The sequence below is a fragment of the Anthonomus grandis genome, chromosome 22 (assembly GCF_022605725.1).
Source record: "Anthonomus grandis grandis chromosome 22, icAntGran1.3, whole genome shotgun sequence".
Taxonomy (NCBI): Eukaryota; Metazoa; Arthropoda; class Insecta; order Coleoptera; family Curculionidae; genus Anthonomus; species Anthonomus grandis.
The window spans coordinates 19,909,398-19,929,898 of record NC_065567.1 but is presented as its reverse complement, the minus strand read 5'-3'; the positions used below and the strand labels follow the sequence as shown (position 1 = coordinate 19,929,898).

At 29.7% G+C, this 20,501-nt stretch overlaps 1 protein-coding gene across 5 annotated transcripts in view; it reads left to right on the top strand.

Moving 5' to 3' along the window:
* The window catches only part of LOC126748430 (agrin-like), a 434,242-nt gene that overhangs the window by 401,211 nt on the left and 12,530 nt on the right, over window positions 1–20,501 (top strand). For 4 of the 5 annotated variants that reach the window (XM_050457677.1, XM_050457675.1, XM_050457674.1 and 1 more), the window contains 3 exons: window positions 18,782–18,848; window positions 19,066–19,164; window positions 19,606–19,788. In XM_050457677.1, coding sequence (XP_050313634.1) covers window positions 18,782–18,848; window positions 19,066–19,164; window positions 19,606–19,788 — 349 coding nt within the window. The remainder of the gene's footprint in view (window positions 1–18,781; window positions 18,849–19,065; window positions 19,165–19,605; window positions 19,789–20,501) is intronic. The other variant, XM_050457676.1, reaches the window with a different exon arrangement.

The window sequence follows — 20,501 nt, the reverse complement described above, 5'->3', positions numbered from 1 at the left end:
TTACGTAGCAAGTACGTGCAAAACAATTTGTTGTAATTTATGTTGCCATGAATATTGTTTCTCTAAAATGATTGTGGTTCCGCAGTGTTTCTGATGGTGGCATCCGAAATTCACAATTACATCGATTTTAGAGCAACATCGGTCTAGGCTCCGACCTGAACCTCTCTTATTGCCTAATTTTATTATAAAATTCAGTTAAATTTATCAAAAAAAAAATATTGTCTAATAAATTAAATAAATTAAATTAATGCAAGATTTGAACTAGGCCTCGTTTATTTTTACACGCTAATGCCTATAGATCTATGTTTTTTTGTTAAACTAGAATATAGACACAACTCAGCAGTAAACATTATGCTATAAATCCTACATTGCTAAAACGAATCATAGTGCAGCCCAAAATTTAAATAACTTTAGGAAATCTTACGAAGATTAAGCTCGTCCCCAATAGTATGCAGCTAAATAGAAAATTGGCTGAAAGTGGTCAGGATATAGTTAATTTTTTTGCTCCTCATTTTTCAGCGACTTAAAAAATCATATAAGTGCAGTTTCAAATTATAGTCTCTATTATAATCTTGATTTTGATTCTATTAATATATCTCTAAATAAAAATATCCCGCTTTTTTTGGTCTTTATTGATCAGAAGGCGTTTGACACAGTTGAGAAATGGGCTGTCATAACGACAATGAATAATGCCAGAATAGACTCTCCATACATTCTTATTATTAAAGACACATATGAGCTCCCTGCATGTAAAAATCGATAAAGCCCAAATACAGAGATGGGTAAGATAAGGAGATACCATCTTTCCCCAATTGTTTAGGTTATTTATCCTTGGAGGATCTTTAAAAAGGTACCATGGGAACATTTTGAAACTAATATCGACCGGAGTTACATTAACCACCTTCGTTTTGCTGATGATATTGTATTCATTACTAGCGATGTACATCAGATATAAACTATCTTGCAACAACTGAAGAATGTATCGTGTCTCTTTGTGTCAAAACAGACTGAAAATGAACTACGAAAAAACAAAAGTAACGAAAGTGTTAATTGAGAACAAAAAATAAAAACAGTCAGTGAGTACATATATTTAAAGGCATAAGATCAGAATAGAAAAGAAAAATCAGAGAGCAGAAATTAATAGAAGATTGCGCTAACGTGGGCTGCATGGAATAAATACTTAAAATTAACCATAAACTTAAAAAGAAAAATGTATGATAGCTGCTTTCCTACTAGTGACAACTTACGGACTATAAACCGTGACTATCACAGAAAGAACTGCTGAAAAACTCAGAGTTTACTCTCACGAGATGTGTGCCATAGAAAGAACAATGTTTGGCATCAGTCTAAGAGACAAAATAACAAATAAAAAAAATAAGAGAAAGAACGAAGGTGACAGATGTAGTGGAAAGAATAGCTTAACTTAAATAGACAAGGCATATGTTAAGAAGTGATACAGATAGATGGATAATAAGACTAATAAGACAAAGACCGAGAGAAACAAAAAGAAGCGTAAGCAGAAGAGGTGGACTGTAAAGAAAATTGTGGGTAGAAACTGGTTACAGATAGCACAGGACCCAAAGACATGAAAGAATGTTGGAGAGGTCTATGTTCACCAGTGGACAATGGAACAGAAAAGAATAACATATCTCTTACTGATGTTTTAAAAGCGATTGGCGCCCTTAAAAACTAAATGTTCTCATGGACCTAATAGCATACGATTAGTCTTTACGAAAGTTGTGTAAGTTCCTTATCCAAACCCCTACATTATCCATTTTGCCTTTCTTTTGATTCAGGATATTTTTTTAGACTTCTGGAAAATAAGTTTCTTGACCCTGATATCTAAAAGTGGAAATAAAAATGACATTAGCAACTACAGGGGTGTAATTCACTCGGAAACTTAAATTATTCACAGCCTTTTTTGCTCAAAAGCTCTTATAGCGTGTCGCAACTATACATCAACAACACGGTTTTTTCTGAGAGTAAATTTACTGCAACTAATTTGCTTACATATCGTATATATTGACACTTTTATGAACCTTAGTCAGGTCGATAGTATTTACACTGTTTTTTCGAAGGTGTTTGATAGTGTGTGCAATGGACATCTTATTCAGAAATTGCGCGCGATGGGTCCTGGGCGATACTCTTTTAAAGTGGATGAATGGATATTTGTCAAATCGTATTCAATTGGTGCGTATAAATAGCATAATTCCTAAAGAAATTTATGTTTTTTCTGGTGTAACTTAGAGCATTCATACAGGGCCTCATCCTTTTCATTAATGTATAAAATAAAATTGTATTATTTGCAGATGATCTTAAGTTGTACAAGGTGATAAAATACGCAACTGATCTGCAACTTTTACAAGGTGATGTTGATAGTATTTTCTTTCGGTCAGTAAATAATGCTTTGGAACTTAATATTAAAAAATGCTTAAGCATTTCTTTCGTTCGTCGTCTAAGATTTGCTGTAAGACATTACACAATAAATGGCTTAGTTCTCAAATCTGATACTACCGTTAGAGACCTAGTTGTTAAGCATTCCGCCAATAAGTTCAGCACCCAGGCAATTCCGATATTTCCTCATTTCAATTCATGAGAAACGATTTGTTTGTCTAATTTCCTTATTGTTTTTTTTTTTACTTTATTAGTTTTTTTTATTTATCTATCTTAAAACATTTCTTATTACTTTCATTCGCAGTTTTTGACTTTCGAATGGCTCATTACTTTTCATTATTTCTTTAATCAACTGAAAAATGAAAAAAGATCTTCTAGATTTTCTTTGCTTTTCTTTTTGTCAAGCATTTCGCCATTAACTTGGAAACGGTTGTTAGGGTAATTAATGGATTGTTTGTTAGTTTTCTTGATTTTATTGTCTAATTTTAATATTGTTTTTTTTTATTTTTTTTATTATTTACCTTTTTAAGATTGAAAAAAATTTTCCAACGCATTCTATAATTTTTTATATCAAAAAACTAACAAGATATATTAAGTAAATTAATAAATTTAATAGATTAAAGATATGTTAATCAAGTTTCAGTCAGTATAAAATTTTGTTAAGTAAATAAAACTTAATTCAAATAAATAAAAAAAAATAAAACAAAATACTGAGTTATGTTTTTATGTATTCATATACTTAAATAATCCCTTCAACTTATAGTTAAAGGATTTGAACTCCATGGTGTTTTACTATGTAAAATCTAATAAAATAAATAAAAGATAAATCAAAAATAAAATATTTAAAAAAATTTTAAAGATCTTTTAAATAGAATACCTTAGAAAAAAGCAAAATTCAAAATTTATTTTATAGTTTTAAAATGTGTAAAAAATTTGAAAATTTTCCGCTGAAATACAACCCAACCCAATAAAATAAATCTCATAATTAATTGAAGGAATCTTAAGTAATTAAGTAAGTAATATTAATTAAACCCAAGATCTATGATTAAATACAATAAAAAATCTAATAAATTAAATTAATGTTTATATTATCAGATTTTATTTTTTTAATTAAAATGAATGTAGCCCCATGCAAAAAACGTACCATAATTAGTTAACAGAATATTTAGTAAATTAATTTATCTTAGTAGAACGAAAATGTAAATAAATAAAATTAATTGAAATATATAAAACTTTTAAATAAAAAATTAAACAAAACAGTAAAAACAAATGTCAAAAGTCAAAATCCTTTATTTAAAATATTGAGTTATGATTTCTATTTGCCTTTTTGTTTATTTTTTTCACCTCTCTACAAATAAAAACTAAATAATTTTTATTGACGAATAGAAAAATCCAACAATAGGACAAAGTTGAATAAATACAAATTATAACGGTCCTTATACAGGGTCCTTATACAGGTGTAAAAATAGATATTTTTTAGAATCTCTTTTTAGCTATGCAACACTGAATAGCCACTTTACTGATTAAAGACAAACATTAAACTAAACGGCCAAAAAATTTAATAAGAAATCTATTCTAAAATAAAGTATTACTTATTTTAATTTTTTTAACTTTGAATTTGACCGCTCATACTGGACCAAAAAAATTATACGGCAACCTGGCTAATACCTTAAAAACTTTGCTCATTTAATCTACTTTTTAAAATTACCTAAATTTTTTTTAACAGTTGGCTATTATTGTGTTATAGTAAAAAATAACCCTAATTCACCTTATGATATCATTGTAAAAAAATTAAACAAATTTTTAAGTTATGTTTAAAATGTTTTTATTTAACGTAAAAATTTAAAAAATCAAGAGCGAAGGTAATTCTTATCACCATAGCAATAAACAACAAACATTTTTGGAATTTAGTTTGTTTACAGTATTCCGTGAACTAACTACTTTTTTGCTTGTATCCTAACGTTTCTGTTACCTTTTGCTTTGGATTTGTTTTTGAGTTCATTTTCCTGTGGACTGTGTTCTTTGAGCTGTTTGTTTTATTGGTTAATCATTTATTATGCCCTTGCCGTATACCGCCCAAGAATATGCAAACATGCATCTCATTTATGGTGAATGCAGAGGAAATGCTCTAGCAGCATCTAATCTTTATCAAGAAAGATATCCGAATTTGGCCCGATATCCTGACTATCGTGTATTTATTAATGTTCATCGCTCATATTTCGAAGGCAGAATGCCTCTTGCTCCTGTTCGAGAGGGAAGACCTCGCATTGATTATGTTGATCAAGTTTTAGAAGAAATTGAAAATGATCCGACTACTTCGACACGAGCAATCGAAAGAAGAACAGGGATACCGAAATCGGTAGTAAACGACATCACTATGCGATTTCAATATCACCCTTATCATGTTCAACGAGTGCATAGCCTACTGCCTCGAGACTACGAACCACGCCTACAATTTTGCCGCAGAATGTTGCAAAAAAATCAAGAGGATCCGAATTTTTTAAATAATATACTGTGGTCGGATGAGAGTACATTCAAAAAGGATGGCTTTATGAACATGCACAATTTGCACACTTATGCGTTGGAAAATCCTCACTCTATTCGAGAAGAAAGGTCATAGTATCGATTTAAAGTAAACTTGTGGACCGGTATCTTGAACGGACGTGTAATTGGCCAATTCGAATTACCAGAAAATTTGAACTGGCAGGCTTATTTAGATTTTTGTCGAAACAATCTACCAATTCTTTTAGAAGATGTTCCTTTGGCCAGTCGCCGAATAATGTAGTTCCAAAATGATGGTTGCCCGGCACATTATGCCCATGAAGTTCGTCGGTATTTAAACCAAACATACCCCAACAGATGGATCGGCCGACTTGGTCCAATTTTATGGCCTCCCAGGTCTCCAGACCTAAACTTTCTCGATTTCTTTTACTGGGGTTGCATAAAAGAAAAGGTTTATGCAAGACCAATAAATAAATAATATTGCTGAATTACAGCAGCGAATAAATGATGCAGCCCAAGATCTTAACGCTGCCAGGAATGCAAGATGGATCAATAGGTCATTTATTAAAAGATGCCACGCCTGCATTCGCGTTGGTGGTAGACAGTTCTTTTATTTTTAATTTGTTTTATTTTTTTTCATAAGGTAGATTAGGTTTATCTCTCACTCTATCACAATAACAGTAAAACTTTTTTAAAACATATTGGGTAATTTTAAAATTAAATTAAATGAGCAAACTTTTTTAGGTATTAGCTGGGTTGCCGTACAATTTTTCGGTCCAGTATGAGCGGTCAAATTCAAAGTTTAAAAAATAAAAATAAGTAATACTTTATTTTAGAATAGATTTCTTATTAAATTTTTTGGCCGTTTAGTTTAATGTTTGTCTTTGATCAGTAAAATGGCTATTCAGTGTTGCATAGCTAAAAAGAGATTCTAAAAAATATCTATTTTTAAGGCGTGACAATCGAAAATCTGATCCAAGAGTAGGATTTTGGTGACTTCCACTAAAGTGCCAATATCTCGAAAACCATCGATTTTTTACTAAGGTCATTTTATGTTTTTCTGGGTGCTTATGAGTTGCTCCATCAGCCCCTTCAGTATTATCGTTGACTTTCCGGACACCCTCTATATATATAAAATGAAGTTTAAATTTAAGCTTTAACCAAAACAACATAAAAATTTTACACCTTAACATAAAGTATAACCATCGATTTAAAAAGCAAAAATGAGTCTTTTAATCCTCCAGAAAGTGCTTAAGCTATAATTTCTGACATAATAAAAAAAAAACAATTAAATTCTCTAATTAGATTACAAGCATATATAATTAATAATGGAGTTAAAATTCTTTTATGAATGTAATTTAATCTTAAATTTTCTTTGGATTTGATTTCTCTTTTACTTGTAAAACTCGAAATGAAGGAGCACTACTTCCTACTGTGCCAGAAGAGTGTAAACTCTACCTTTGTTATGTTTACATATAAAGTTCTTTCATTGTTATCTACATTCGTATTGTATATAAATAATTTATAATTAAGCTTTAGTTTTTTTTTTCTTAAAGATAGCATTTTTGAACGTTATTTGTTATTTCTTTCATTAAAAGCCCACGTACTTTTTGTGTCCCACGAAGCGTTTCTACAATATTTTTTATTAGTGAACCCGATATAAAAGTGAAAACTCATTTCCTTTGGATGATCATAAAATAAAATCGCACCTGCCTTCCTAAAAGTTTGAAATTATTTTGGTAAAAATAACACAGAATCTGGACGCTTTTTATGAAAGAAAACTTTATTATTGACAGCTTAGAATTCTTAGATTTCATCATTTTTCTTTACAGACATGATTTTTTTTCATTAATATAAAGGTATATTTAAATAAAACTAAAAAAGAACATTAAACGGGTATATTAAAATTGGCAACCACCAAAAGTCGGGCAACATTAAGATCTTATCAGGCAGCTTAACATGTATTATTAATTATTTATAGTACAAATAAAACTCCTTCATAATGTACAACAAGCGTTATCTGAAATCTAATACACCCTTAAGCCTGTATAATGTATATATGTCTTGAGTTTAATTATTATTATTATCATAATACACAAAAATCATTAAATATTATAATAAAATAATCGTTATTTTACAATAATGCCAGTTTTAGAAATTATTTATTGCCGCCAATAGGGCGGGGTACTTTTTAAATATATTGCATGGTCGAGACATTTTTAATTTATTCTTTTATTATAGCCATTTGTTTAATGAATAGTCGAACCGATATAATAAACTCGCTGTTAACAACAAATAATAAATTTGTTTTTTTGAAAACCAAATGTTCGTTAACTAACAATCCATGTTTTGTATGCCACAAATCGGCGTGGGTGTGTTATTTATTATTAATTTTATTGCAATATTAGGAGAAAAATCCACTTTTAATAATACATTATGTTTGCCTTTTGGTTTTGGTAAACGACAATTTGATTTGGTATATATTATAGCGTTTTTACCGTTCGATTAGTTGTGAAGAAATTAAAACACTTGATGCAAAAAAATAGTTAACTGTTTTTATTACATTGTATTAAGTTACTACTATTTACACTATCGGACAATTTTATTCATGTTTGAATAAAAAAAAATATTGGGTTGTGATTTTTCGCTAAGCTTAATGTCACACTATCCTTATACTGAAAGTAATATTTCAGTACATTTTGGTGCACTTTTAATCATTTTAAAAACGGTAAATATTAATGATTATAAAAATTGATAAGAATGGGGGCGACAAAGGTAGAGCAACAAATTGTATTTAACAGTATTTTATTTTACTTTAGTTCAAAAAAAAATATTTAACACATTTAACAACAAAAACAATTGAAAATAATACATTAGTAATTGATGGAATATCCATTATTATTAATTACTTGCTGACAACGGCGCGGCATTGAAGCAATCAACTTCTGAATGACATTTTCGGGAAGACTTGTCCAAACTTCACTAATTTTATTTATTAAGGATTGTTTATTTGGAAACATTTGGGTACGAATATGACGTTCTACTTCTTCCCAGAGATTTTCAATGGGGTTAAGATCTGGGGATTGCACTGGCCACTATAAAACACGAACATTATTTTCCCGAAACCACTTTTGAACAACTTGTGAAGAATGTTTTGGATCGTTGTCTTGTTGAAAAATAAAACGCAATGGCATTTCCCATTCTGCATAAGGAAGAATATCATTCTGCATGATATCCCTATAAACAAATCGGTCCATCGTATCATTAATAAAGTGCAAAGGGCCTACCCCATTCCATGAAAGACAACCCCATAAAAATACACTACCTCATGCTTAATTCTAGGTGTTACGTATTTAGGATTAAACCTTGTATTGATTGGTCGCCTCACAAGCCTCATTCCATCAGAATTGAATATTTTGTAGCGCGTCTCATCACTGACTAGAACTTTTTTCCAGTCATTGACGGTCCAATTTAAATGCGGGCGTGCAAATGCCAACTTTGCTGCTCTATTTCTTATTGAAATTAACGGCTTTTTAACTGGACGTCTACTAAATAACTTTGCGTCTGTTCGTATACTAACTGTAATTTCTGGAATTTCGGCAATAATTCGAGGTGCGGACTTCCAAGGATCATTTTGGGAAATTCTTTTGATGCGTCTGTCAGTCATTACTGATGTTTTCCTTGGCCTTCCCGATTTTGGCAACTTCTCTAAATGTCCCCTCTCATTATACGATGATATTATTTTGGACACAGTGTACCGGGGAACTCAAACTGTCTTGAAATATCGGCTTGTTTGTTACCTTCCATGAATTCATTCACAACTCTTTGCTTCAAGTCTTTTGAAATTGGAATTCCTCTCGGCATGATTAATCTTACACAAAAATGTTCAAAAAAACATAAAAATCACCTTACACAATTATTTTATCCCTTTACTTTTGCTAAAACCCTTCTTTTGAACAAATTATTTGAATGTTGCTTCACTTTTGACGCGTTACTATGAAGCATTTAAACTTAAACGTCAAAATAAAATCATGTCAAAGTCTATGAAAAACGGAACGTATGTAGCATTTTTCTGAATTTAGTTGGGAACCATGGTATCCTCTATCAGCCTAAAATATTTTCAGCACTGCAGTGTTGCCGCTTATATAGGAAAATGGCAAGACCTTAGGTTTTTTAAATGGTACCCTCTATATGTTTTTAAATATTTTGATTTCCTGTTTTGTGTTAAGTCCTTTATAATCATACCTTTCTATCTCTGGCTGTTTTTGAGAAAAGAAAAATTTTGGGTGTTTTTTGTTAAAAACCAATAGATAATTGTTTATTTCTCAGCTATTTAAGTTTCTAAAAAGCTCAAATTTTTAACATCACTTTAAAAGACCATCTTTATTTACTGCTGATAGCCTGATTTAATGTGCATTATTCAGGGTCGTTAAAAGTTAAACTAAATTTGTCGTTTATTCGAAATGGCGGAAAGCATTTTTAGACAGTTAAAATACCTTTAATTTCTACACATTCCTATACCTAAGTAGCCGCGTTTTAGAATAAATTAGATAAATACTAATTTTCATAAAATTTGATAATTTTAAAAATTTTTAATATGTAAATTACTTAAATAGCTATAAAAATGTCACAGCGGTTAAATAAATGACAGTGACTTTTTAGTTATAGTATTACAAAATACGTCGTTAGTTATACGTACAAGTAAAACAAAAAGTATTACTAGAAAATCTTTGAAATGACCCTGAAATAGGTGTTCAGTTAAATTACTTCAAGAATAAGAGGTGTTGGAATTTTATTTCCACTAGTTTTTAAGTTATGAGCATTTTGTAAAATTTTTGAAACAAAAATTAACTTCTCCAAAATTTGTTTTTTAAAACTGTGTAAAAATACGCTGAAACATGTATCTAGTCAAATTCTTCTAGAAATATGTGTAAAAATTTTCAGAATTTTTTTGCCACTGGTTTTTGAAATATAGACATTTTGTGAAATTTTTAAAAATAAAATTGATTTCTCCAAAAAATTTTTTTTTTCTCAAAACCATGTTTATTTTTTAAAAAACGCTGAACAACCTTCCTGAATAATAACTTTTTTCTCAAAATTCTGTTCACTTTTTTAAGAACCTTAAAATAAGTGTCCACTGAAATTACTGTGTGATCGATTTTTCCAAAAAAAAATGTTTCTTGAAACTCTTTTTGAAAAACACTGAAATAGCTATTTGGTAAAATTATACTAGTACTACGTGTAAAGAAGTTTTTGAGTTTGTGTATATTGTGAAACAAAATCAACCTTTCCAAATAATATTTTTTTCTCAAATTTCTGAACAGTTTGTCAAAAACAGTCAAATTATTTCGAAAATATGCATGTAATATTATGAACAAATTTTATTTTCACGGTCAAAACAAAGCATTTTGTAGAATTTAAAAAAAAAACGAACCTTTCCAATATTTTTTTTTTATTCTGTGATTTTTTAAAAACGCTGAACTAGGAACCAGTTAAATTATCTTAACAATATGTGTAAAAATTTTCAAAATAATATTTTTACTGCTTTTTACGATATGGGCATTTTCTTTTTGGAGAAAAAAAAGAACCTTGAGAAAAATATTTTTTTCCTTTAAATTCTATACAAAACCGCTGATTAAAGTGTGCAGTCAAATTGTTTCTGGAATATGCATAAAAATGTTCACAAATTTATTGCTTCTAGTTATTGAGTTATGGGCATCTTGTCAAATTTTTAAATAAAAAAATCGATCTTTCAAAAAATGTGTTTTTTGCAAAGCTTTGAATTTTTTTTTTAAATACCGAAATACGTGTCCGATCAAATAATCCCAGGAATACGTATAGAACATTTGAAAATTTTATTTTTATTGATTTTTGGCATATGGGCACTTCCTTTCTAGAAAAATATTTTCTCAAAATTTTGTTGATTTTTTGAAAAACACTGAAATAGGTGTGTAGTTAAATAAAAATTTTTTAAAACCTAATTCTTACTGATTTTTGAGTTTTGTAAATTTTAGAAATAAGAAATGAAAAACCGATTTTTTTTTAATGTTTTTTTTTCTTAAAACTCTCTTAATTTTATACGCTGACCTAGGTGTCCTGTTTATCCTTGGAATATGTGCAGAAATTTTCAGAACCTATTTTCTCCTTTCTGGTTTTTAAGCTATTGGCCTTTTGAAATTGAAAAAAATCTACCCTTTCTAAAAAATTTTTTTGAAAACCCTGTATAATTTTTATAAAAAAAGTTGAATAAAAACTGTTCTTTATTATACCATTTTTACACATTCATAGCTAACTAAGCAATTTACAAAATAAAAATATTTAAAATTATCAAATTTCACTAAAAAAATAAGTATTTATCTTTAAACGCGGCTACTCAGATATCGGAATATGTTATATTATATTAAATGTATTTTAACTGTTCATTCAAATATAAAATAAAATATAAAGTGTTTTAAAAAAAAAATTAACTTTTCACTACTTTTGTAAATGAAAGAATTTAATTTAGTTTTCGACGACCCTGTATAATACTGATTGAATCAGGCTATAGAAAATTAATCAAAATAATCTCTTAAAAAACTGTTTAAAATTTGCCTTTTTTAGGAACTTAAATTGCTGAGAATTAAACAATTAGTTATCCTATGGTTTCTAGAAAAAAACACGCAATTTTTTTTCTCGAAAACCGCTGAAGATAGATATACAGGAGTATGATTAAAAAAGACTAAAAATTAAGCAGGGAATTAAAATATCTAAAAATATATAGGGTGTACTATTTGAAAAATCAAATATGTTGCCAGTTTTCTATATAAGCGGCAACGCTGTAGTAATGAAAATATTTTATGCCGATACAGCATTATCTGTTGCCATAGTTACCAAATTTTCAAAAAAATTTTGTATTCCGTTTTCTATATACGGATAACGTACCATCGGTCGTCAATCACCTTGGCTACTACTTTTGTGAGAGAACAGGAACACTATTTGTTATTATATATACATTTTATTTTTTTTTTTTACCAATTCAATTTATATTTTATAAAATTATATAATAATAAAATAATAATAATAATAAATATTTTTTATTTGCAAACTTAACATAACTACATAAAAAAAAGAGAAAGAAATACACATTTATTATTTTATGCAAATAAAAGGCCGACAAATTCAGAATTCTGCCAAGGCAGATTCTGATCTTTAACATTGTGGCCAAAACTTAAAAAAACTAACTAGAAAAAAAATGTAGAAACGCTTGTAACAGACTAAGTTTAATTATACACACCTACCCAAAAAATTTAGAACATTAACATTAACATAGTACCTCTCACAAAAATAAAAAAAAAACACGCACATTAATTACCCACACTAAACTCACATTTTTAGTCTCCACCCATACCCAAACAAACAATATTGACCCTTCAGTATTTTACGCAGACAGCTGCTGACTCATCAGACGCACCATCATTCCTCTGCGAAAAGTCTGAACAGACACCAAACCCAACTCAAAATTTATGCCCACAGAGTTCACCTTTCAAATAATTGAGTCTTATGTCTTGGAATATGAATTGTGTTTCTTCTTAAGCCCAAATGGTGAACATCATTTCTAAAAGTAATCTTAAGCTATAGGTAAGGTGGATTACGGTATTTAAGAATTTTATAAAAAAAAGTAAGTGAATGAGCAACCCTACGAGTTTGCATATTTAACCACCCCAGCACGGAAAGTCTATGGGAAACGCGATTATATCTGCGTATGCCAAAAATTAGGCGAATAAATGAGTTCTGAAGCTTTTGCAATCGGCACCTGTCATTATAGTCTAGGCACCAACCGTAAACAACATCGCAATAATTGCATTGTGTTAGCACTAAAGAGTCACACAACATTTTTTTAATATCTTCACTTAGATAATGCCTATGCAAGTAAATTAATTTTAAAGCAAAATACCCTTTTTTTTAGAACATTAGAAACGTGTTGATGAAATCGCAAATCACTATCCACTATTAAGCCCAAACTTTTGCAATTATCTACAACAGGAATATTAGCATCACTCATCTTAATATTAATAGTTTTGCTGTTTAAAATATGGTTAATTTTTTGCTTATTACCAATAAACATTACAGACGACTTTAAAAAATTACAGAAGGATTTAATTTTAGAAAATGCTTTGAAGAAATATCACATATGGCTTGTAAGTCTTGATTAATTTTTGCTTCCGCATTTTTAGCATCTTCTGGCAGAAAAGAGTAATACAAGTGAGCATCGTCGGTATAAAAATGGTAAAGGCAGTTTTTTAAATAAAAATAAAATCTAAAAGTATAAATAATAAAAAATAAGGGTCCTAAAATACCACCCTGAGGCACGCCATTATCAACTTCCAAGATACGCAATTCCTTTTGCAACTTAATATTAATATTGTATACTATTATAATTATCATAACACTTAAAACTTCCTACACGTTTCTGACAGAGCAGTGTCCATCAGAGTGAATTATCCATTCAATCTGATGGTGAATCAAAAATTTAAGACATAAGAAAAAGACCAAAATTTCCCTTTTAAATATGATATTAAGATGTTGACATAGCTGTACGACTTTAATATGATTTAACTATTTTACCTACGTAAATTGTCTACACAGGACCCTAAGGATGCGCTAATTGTTAAGTGTATTAGATTTCATTTTCTATGTCACTCCAACATACCGATGTAACTGATATAAATTTAAGTCTGATGATGGATTCTGCTGTATCCGAAACAAGTTTTGAGCCAAAGTCTGTTCTTTAACAAAAAGAATACGAAACAATATTTAGAATAAACGAGTGGAGGAAAACTATACGTTTTTCATGTTGCCTTAATTGACAACTCGACTGCAAGTATGGATTACTTCTTTACAAACACAATAAATTCCAATTCTTGGAATATCAAGATAAACTAAAACAATTATATATTTATAAAAAGCCTCTTAATACTTTTTTAAAGTAAATAACGCAGTGATTCAATTACTTAATCCTCTGCCTACATAAATCCAGGGCATTTAACAAAAAAATAACCTAATTATCAAAGACAGGGCAGACAGAAAAGGGGAAGACAGGCGTAGGACTTAACGAAATCATTTTTTCTTAGCTTTTTTCCCGCAAACTTAAAGTATAACCGGAAGGCGACCCGACGCCGACGCCGCCGATTCAAAGTAATATAAGTTATTCTTTAGGCGAGTTCTAAAATGAAAGGGGCGAGCCCTTAATAAGTTAGTTATTGATGGGGAACGACTGTATAATTAATTGTGTCTCAGCTCTGACACGGCTGCGAATAAAAGCTAATTAATTAGGACTTTTGGCACGATGAAATTTGAAAATTCCTTTATTTTTCTTTTATATTTCTTTGTTATAGCGCGATCTATAACTAAGTGCCTTCTATAAACATTGATTAGAAATTTAATCGATAAAGAGTGTCTGTGACTTTGGAGAGCCAAAATCCCGATGCACTTTATCCAAATACGTACGGTAGCGGTCATTTTATATTAATTTTTGGCTTACTTTTAAAGTGCGTCCAGGATATAGGTCTTAGGAGAGTCAAAATCTCGACTTTTTAGCCGGTTTTTCAGACATATCCCTATCTCAGTTCTTAAATATCCTGGATATCATTCTAAATTTTCTTTATTAGAGCTTATCTAATTACGTACGAAAGCAATTATTTTATAATAATTCCTTACTTATTTTCAAAGTGCATCCAGGATATAGGTCTTAGGCGAGCCAAAATCTTGACTCTTTAGCCGGTTTTTTTGTCTCAGTTCTTTAATATCCTCGGTATCATTCTAAAGTTGTGTTTTTCTATTGTACTTTATCCAATTACGTACAGAAACGCTTATTTTATGAAAATTATTTGCTGATTTATAAACTGCGTCCAAGATAGAGGTCTTAGGAGAGCCCAAATCTCGACTTTGTACCAGTTTTTCGGACATATCCCTCTCTCACTTTTTTAATATGCTCGATATTATTCTCAAGTTATGTTTTTGTATTGCACTTTATCGAAATACGTACAGAAACAATCATTTTATAAAAATTCTTTGCTTATTATTAAACTGCGTCCAAGAAGTCTTAGGAGAGCCAAAATCTCGACTTTGAACCGGTTTTTCGGACATATCTCTCTCAGTTCCTTAATATCCTCGGTATCATTCTGAAGGTGTGTTATTCTATTTTAGTTTATCCAATTACGTACGAAAACAATGATTTTATAATAATTCTTCCCCTATTTTTAAACTGTGTCTAGGATATACACTATCGCTCATATGTAGAGCAACTTTTTAAAAATCAATAAATAAACATATTTACTGCCAAAATATTTAGGAATTCAGACATAAATAAGATTTAACATTGAGCAAATACCATGATCGGAATGGCTTTGATGATAATTTAGTTGGTTTTTAAGCACTCCATATATAGAGCAACAAAATTTTATTTGAAATTCTGTTCAGTCCCGTTTGTACTCTTCAGATATTCTGTGGTGAATGTAATAATATAAAGACTTAAAATTCCAAGGGGTGTACATTTGTCACTGCAAATAAAGGAAAAGATTATGGAAAAAATAAGAATTGGAGAAAAGCAGTCTAAAATAGTAAAATACTTAAATTTAAATAAATTCATAATATCCAGCACCATTTCTTATTTTAATAGAAGGAGTACTTTGGAAGGAATTCCAAAAAGTGGCAGAAAAAGAAAAACCGATGGTGTGGTGGATAGGAATATAAAGAGATTGGTTGTGCAGGGTTTTTTTTTGAAGCAGCGGTTAGTACCTGTTTCAATATCGGTAAGCACTATAAAACGAAGACTTAAGGAAGCTGGTTTACATAGCAGAAAGTCTGCAAAGAAGCCGTTTAACTCAAAGAAAAACAGAGAGTCTAGACTTAAAAACAGTAGTATTTTCAGACGAAAGTCGATTTAAACTATTTAGATCCGATGGTATTTGCTGGGTTAGGAGACCAATGAATTAAAGATTTAACCCTAAGTATATGTGCCCCACCGTAAAACACGCTGATGGTGGCATTATGGTTTAGGGTTGCTTTGACGGGTTAGTTATGGATCCATTGGTGAAAATTGAAGGTGTTATAGATCGCTTTGTATACGAAAACATATTGGAAACTCATATGCTATCATGGACAAAAGACAACATGTGCTTAAGATGGGTTTTTCAACATGACAACGACCCAAAACACACATTAAAACTAGTTAAAAATTGGTTAAGTGTTAATAAACTTGATGTTAAGCCTTTTCCAGCCCGAAGCCCAGATCTCAACCCCATTGAGAATTTATGGGATGAAATTGCTAGGAGAATTCATAAAAAAAATCTATTAAATGTGAACGAATTGCATCAGGAAATTCAAAATATCTGGAAAGTAATTTCTCAGGACTATTAAAATTAATGAAATAAAGGATACTAGATACTAAATAAAAAGTAAATCGATTTAAAAGAAATAATTTAAATTTAAGTTGCTCTACTTTTGACCCATACAATTCAGATTTTTTTTTAGTTTTTATATATACAGGGTGTTGAAAATAAAAATTGTAATATAAATAAAGTTGTTTTACTATTACATAAAAAGTAAGCAGACCTATTTTCAAAAAGGAGATAAAAAAAGAAAAAAACTAGATTTTTTAAAAAGTTGCTTTATAGATGAGCAATAGTGTAGGTCTTAGGAGAGTCAAAATCTCGACTTTTTAGCCGGTTTTTTGAACATATCCCTGTCTCAGTTCTTTAATATCCTCGCTATCATTCTAAAGTTGTGTTTTTACATTGCAGTTTATCCAATTACGTACAAAAACACTCATTTTATAAACGTTCTTTGCTTATTTTTAAATTCTGCATGTGTAAATCTTGGATACGACAAACGAAAATGGCTATTGTTATGGAAATCTTTAAAAAAATTAAAATTTAGGGGAAATAATTTTTAAATATTCGTAGCGCGAACTTTAAGTAGCTAAGCTTGATAGTAGGATTTACTAGTATAAATCACACAGGATTTTTGATTTTAAGATATAGAAAAATCTTTCTCTCTCTACATCGATGAGAGCAAAATATAAAAGTTTATTAATTTATTCTAATAAATATGAATTTTAAAGTAATTAATAAAAATAATATCCTAAATTTAACTTTTTTGTAAATTATTTATTATCTGATGGTATAATCTGACTCTTATTTTAAATAGATGCGCACAGCCTTCACTTCTTTTTAGCTCACAAAAAAATTTCCCACCGTTTTCTTTTATATTTTTTTGTTATAATGCGACTTATAACTAAGTGCCTACTATAAACAATTATTAGAAAAAACATCGATATAGTGTCTCCATAGTAAGAAACAAATTACACATGTTGATGTGATAACCTTAACCAAAGACGACGAAGATACTAAATAAACACGTAAATTATTAATTATTAGGCATTAGTTACAACTAGTTAGAGTGTTCCTTCTTAAGAGTAAAATCATTAATATTGGCCCTCAATTTAATTTTCCCGGTAATTTTCCTTTCTATGCTAATTATAAAGATTAGTCACTAAGTCTTAAAAGTTTAAATTAAAAAAAAGTTAAAACAATAAATCCAAAGTATAAGTGATTGTAAAGTCATTTTAATTTAAAAAAATTATAAATTAATTAATAAAAGTAATATCAAGTAATTAATAAGAATAATGTCCTCAATTTCTCAATATGAGGGAAAAAATGTGTGGCGCCCAACAGTTTTCTTAACAAATTTTTAATGACAATTTTTTTTTAGAAGTGAAATAAATGGTTATAAAGGAAGATGTTAATTAGTTAATTTTACGATTTGCTGATTATTTATTCTTAAAAATAATGGATTTGTTTACATAGAAAATTGTTTGACCTAGCAAATGAATTTCCATGAACATGTTTTTTCACTCATCTTTGTGCAGTCTGTGTCAAACTAATACATCCATCTTCTTTTAAATGGAATGTTTTTGTATTTTCCAATGTGAGGCAAAAAATAGTGAGGCGGCCAACTGCTAATTTTACATTTACTGATTATGTAAATGTGGAGAATTGAGTAAAACTTTTGACCTAGCAAACCAATTTCTATAAATATGTCCTTTTATCATCTCTCTTTAGGCTGTATCTACTAATAAATTGAAGTTTTTTTAAATGAGATATTTCATAGTGTTTTCTATACTAGGTATTTTAGCGTTTGTGTGTCAATCAGACAAATGCAAAATTGAAGTTGTAATATTTGACATGAAAATCCTTTTAAGTAAAAATTAAAGTTTTGGTGGGACAATTTTAAAATATTTGTAGCGTGAACTTTTAATAGCGAAACTGAAATTTAGTACTTGTCAATTATTTTAATTATAAGGTTATATAACTATGTCATGTTGGAATGAACTAGAACTTTAAAAAAAATGGAAATATTTGTACTCCTTATTTTAATTTTTTATTAATGCTAAAATTGGTTTTAAAAATTAAATCTTTTTTTCAAGATGTTGATATTCTTTGATAATACTTTCGAACGCTAACATTTTTAACTCTGTTGACAATAAATGATTATGATGTACATATACTTACACAGCCCTGATTTAGGTCAAATGACTTCTTTTATTCTCACAAAAAAATATGTTTCCAGAACATTTCTGAATGCCAGTAAAATAAATCCAACGCTAAAACCCACTGCCAATTCCCAAAATGTGACAAAATATTTATTTAGGTAATTATGTCAGTATACTTTTCAAAGATCCCAGAGGGTCTTCAGAACTCGGTTCAAAAAGACTAAGCCCAAACAGCGTTTTAATTAATGAATTCTTCGGAACAGGAAACACTTAGGCAAACAGTTTTTTTATAAGATTTATTTATAGTCCATTTTATTAATTGGTTCTTATCGTAAGACTGTTTGTTATTTGCAGGGGTACATGGGCCCATCAAGTTTGCTGGAAATACGTACTTGCAATACAAGTTAAAAGGATTTAGAAGGTAGGTTATATTGGATTGTTCTTTATTATGTAAATATTTGCTTATAATTTTTTCTTGCTTTATGAAGTCTATATTGGGTCAACCGATATACAAAAGTCATAACTTTCACAACCTCTTCTTAAGTTAGTTCAGACAAAAAAATATTTCTAAAAGTTGATCTAATATAGAATGTAAAAAACAAATAACATAAATAAATAAATTTTTGTTCCTAACACAGCAATAACCATACTGACACGGAAAATCAAGTAGTAGTACAACTGAAACGAAAGCGAAAAGGAACAGACCTTTTCACTGATTACAATGAAGAGGAGGAATTGTAAGTTTTACTTAACCAACTAACTTTACTAATGTATATTATAACTCTGGTTTTAAGTAGATAATTCATCGATTAGTTTGCCCGATGGAGCAAGATGATTAAGCCTTAAAACCCATTCATTAGACGCTAATTAGCGCGGATAGTTTTAATTGCTACATCTCGAATGAAATGGTTCATAAAGCCTTTTTGTTATATCTAATGCTGGTTTTATGATTTTTTTACGATAAAATTAAGCAGGGATTTTTTTTGCTTTAACTAGAAATATTGATTTAGCAAGTCTGTGCTTCGAAGAACCTAGTTTCATTCCATTACTTGATCTTTTAACCAAAACGACTCGAAAGGTTCAAAATAATTGTAAAAGCTTAAACTTAGATTAAAATACTACCATTAGAAGGCCTGCAAAAAAACCATACCCCAAATAACGGCTTTTCATTTTCCTAGGAGGAAAGCCGAGCTGGGCAACGACTACAAATTCGAAATCCAGACTTTCGTAGCCGACGGGTTGTTATTGTGGCGCAGCAAAACAAAACGAATTGCCAGAGAATATTTCGCCATTGCAATAGAAAACGGCTTTCCGCAGCTCAGTTTCAATCTTGGAAGGGACAAGCGCTTTTTTTCGATCAGGTACGCTTTATACGGAAATCGATACAAATCCTATTTTTTGCAGACCTACAGCTTCGGTTAAATTATTTTCATTGAACTAATTTCACTTTTTCTATGAACATTAATTATTTTATATGTTTGATATAAAATTTAAATAGAAAATAAGATGATCCGAAATAAGAAAAAATAATTTATGCTACTTTTGCTAAGCAGATCATAAGAATTTGCAAGTCCTTTGAAATTATTAATGATCTGACTTGTTTGACCCAACAGCAAACGAGAGGAATTATTTCATAGAGATCGTCGATAATTTCTGGATCTCAGATGAACACTTATATCTATTTGAGTAAAATCTACTTGTTGATATTTAACCGCACTTCAGATTATATGAAATTCATAATTGTCATAACGTGTTTAAAGTGACTACTGATTAAAGGAATTACTTTAAAGCTATCGTCAATGCCACCGATGACTTGGTAGAAAATGGTCTCGACAGTAGCATCTTTGGATGTTCCACTTAATTTGCAAGGTCTAAATATGGAAAAAAATTATCAGTTAGAAAGTGGTCTTTAAGGATCCTAAAGAAATATTCTGTTTTTATGCTTTACAAAGACTGGGGCATATAAAGACTTATTAGGGACGTTGCATTTTGAAAACTTTGTGCTGAGTACCTTTTTTTGCAGACCAAACAATAGAGGTGAAGGTGTTGAAATCTGGTTAAAATAACACATTGA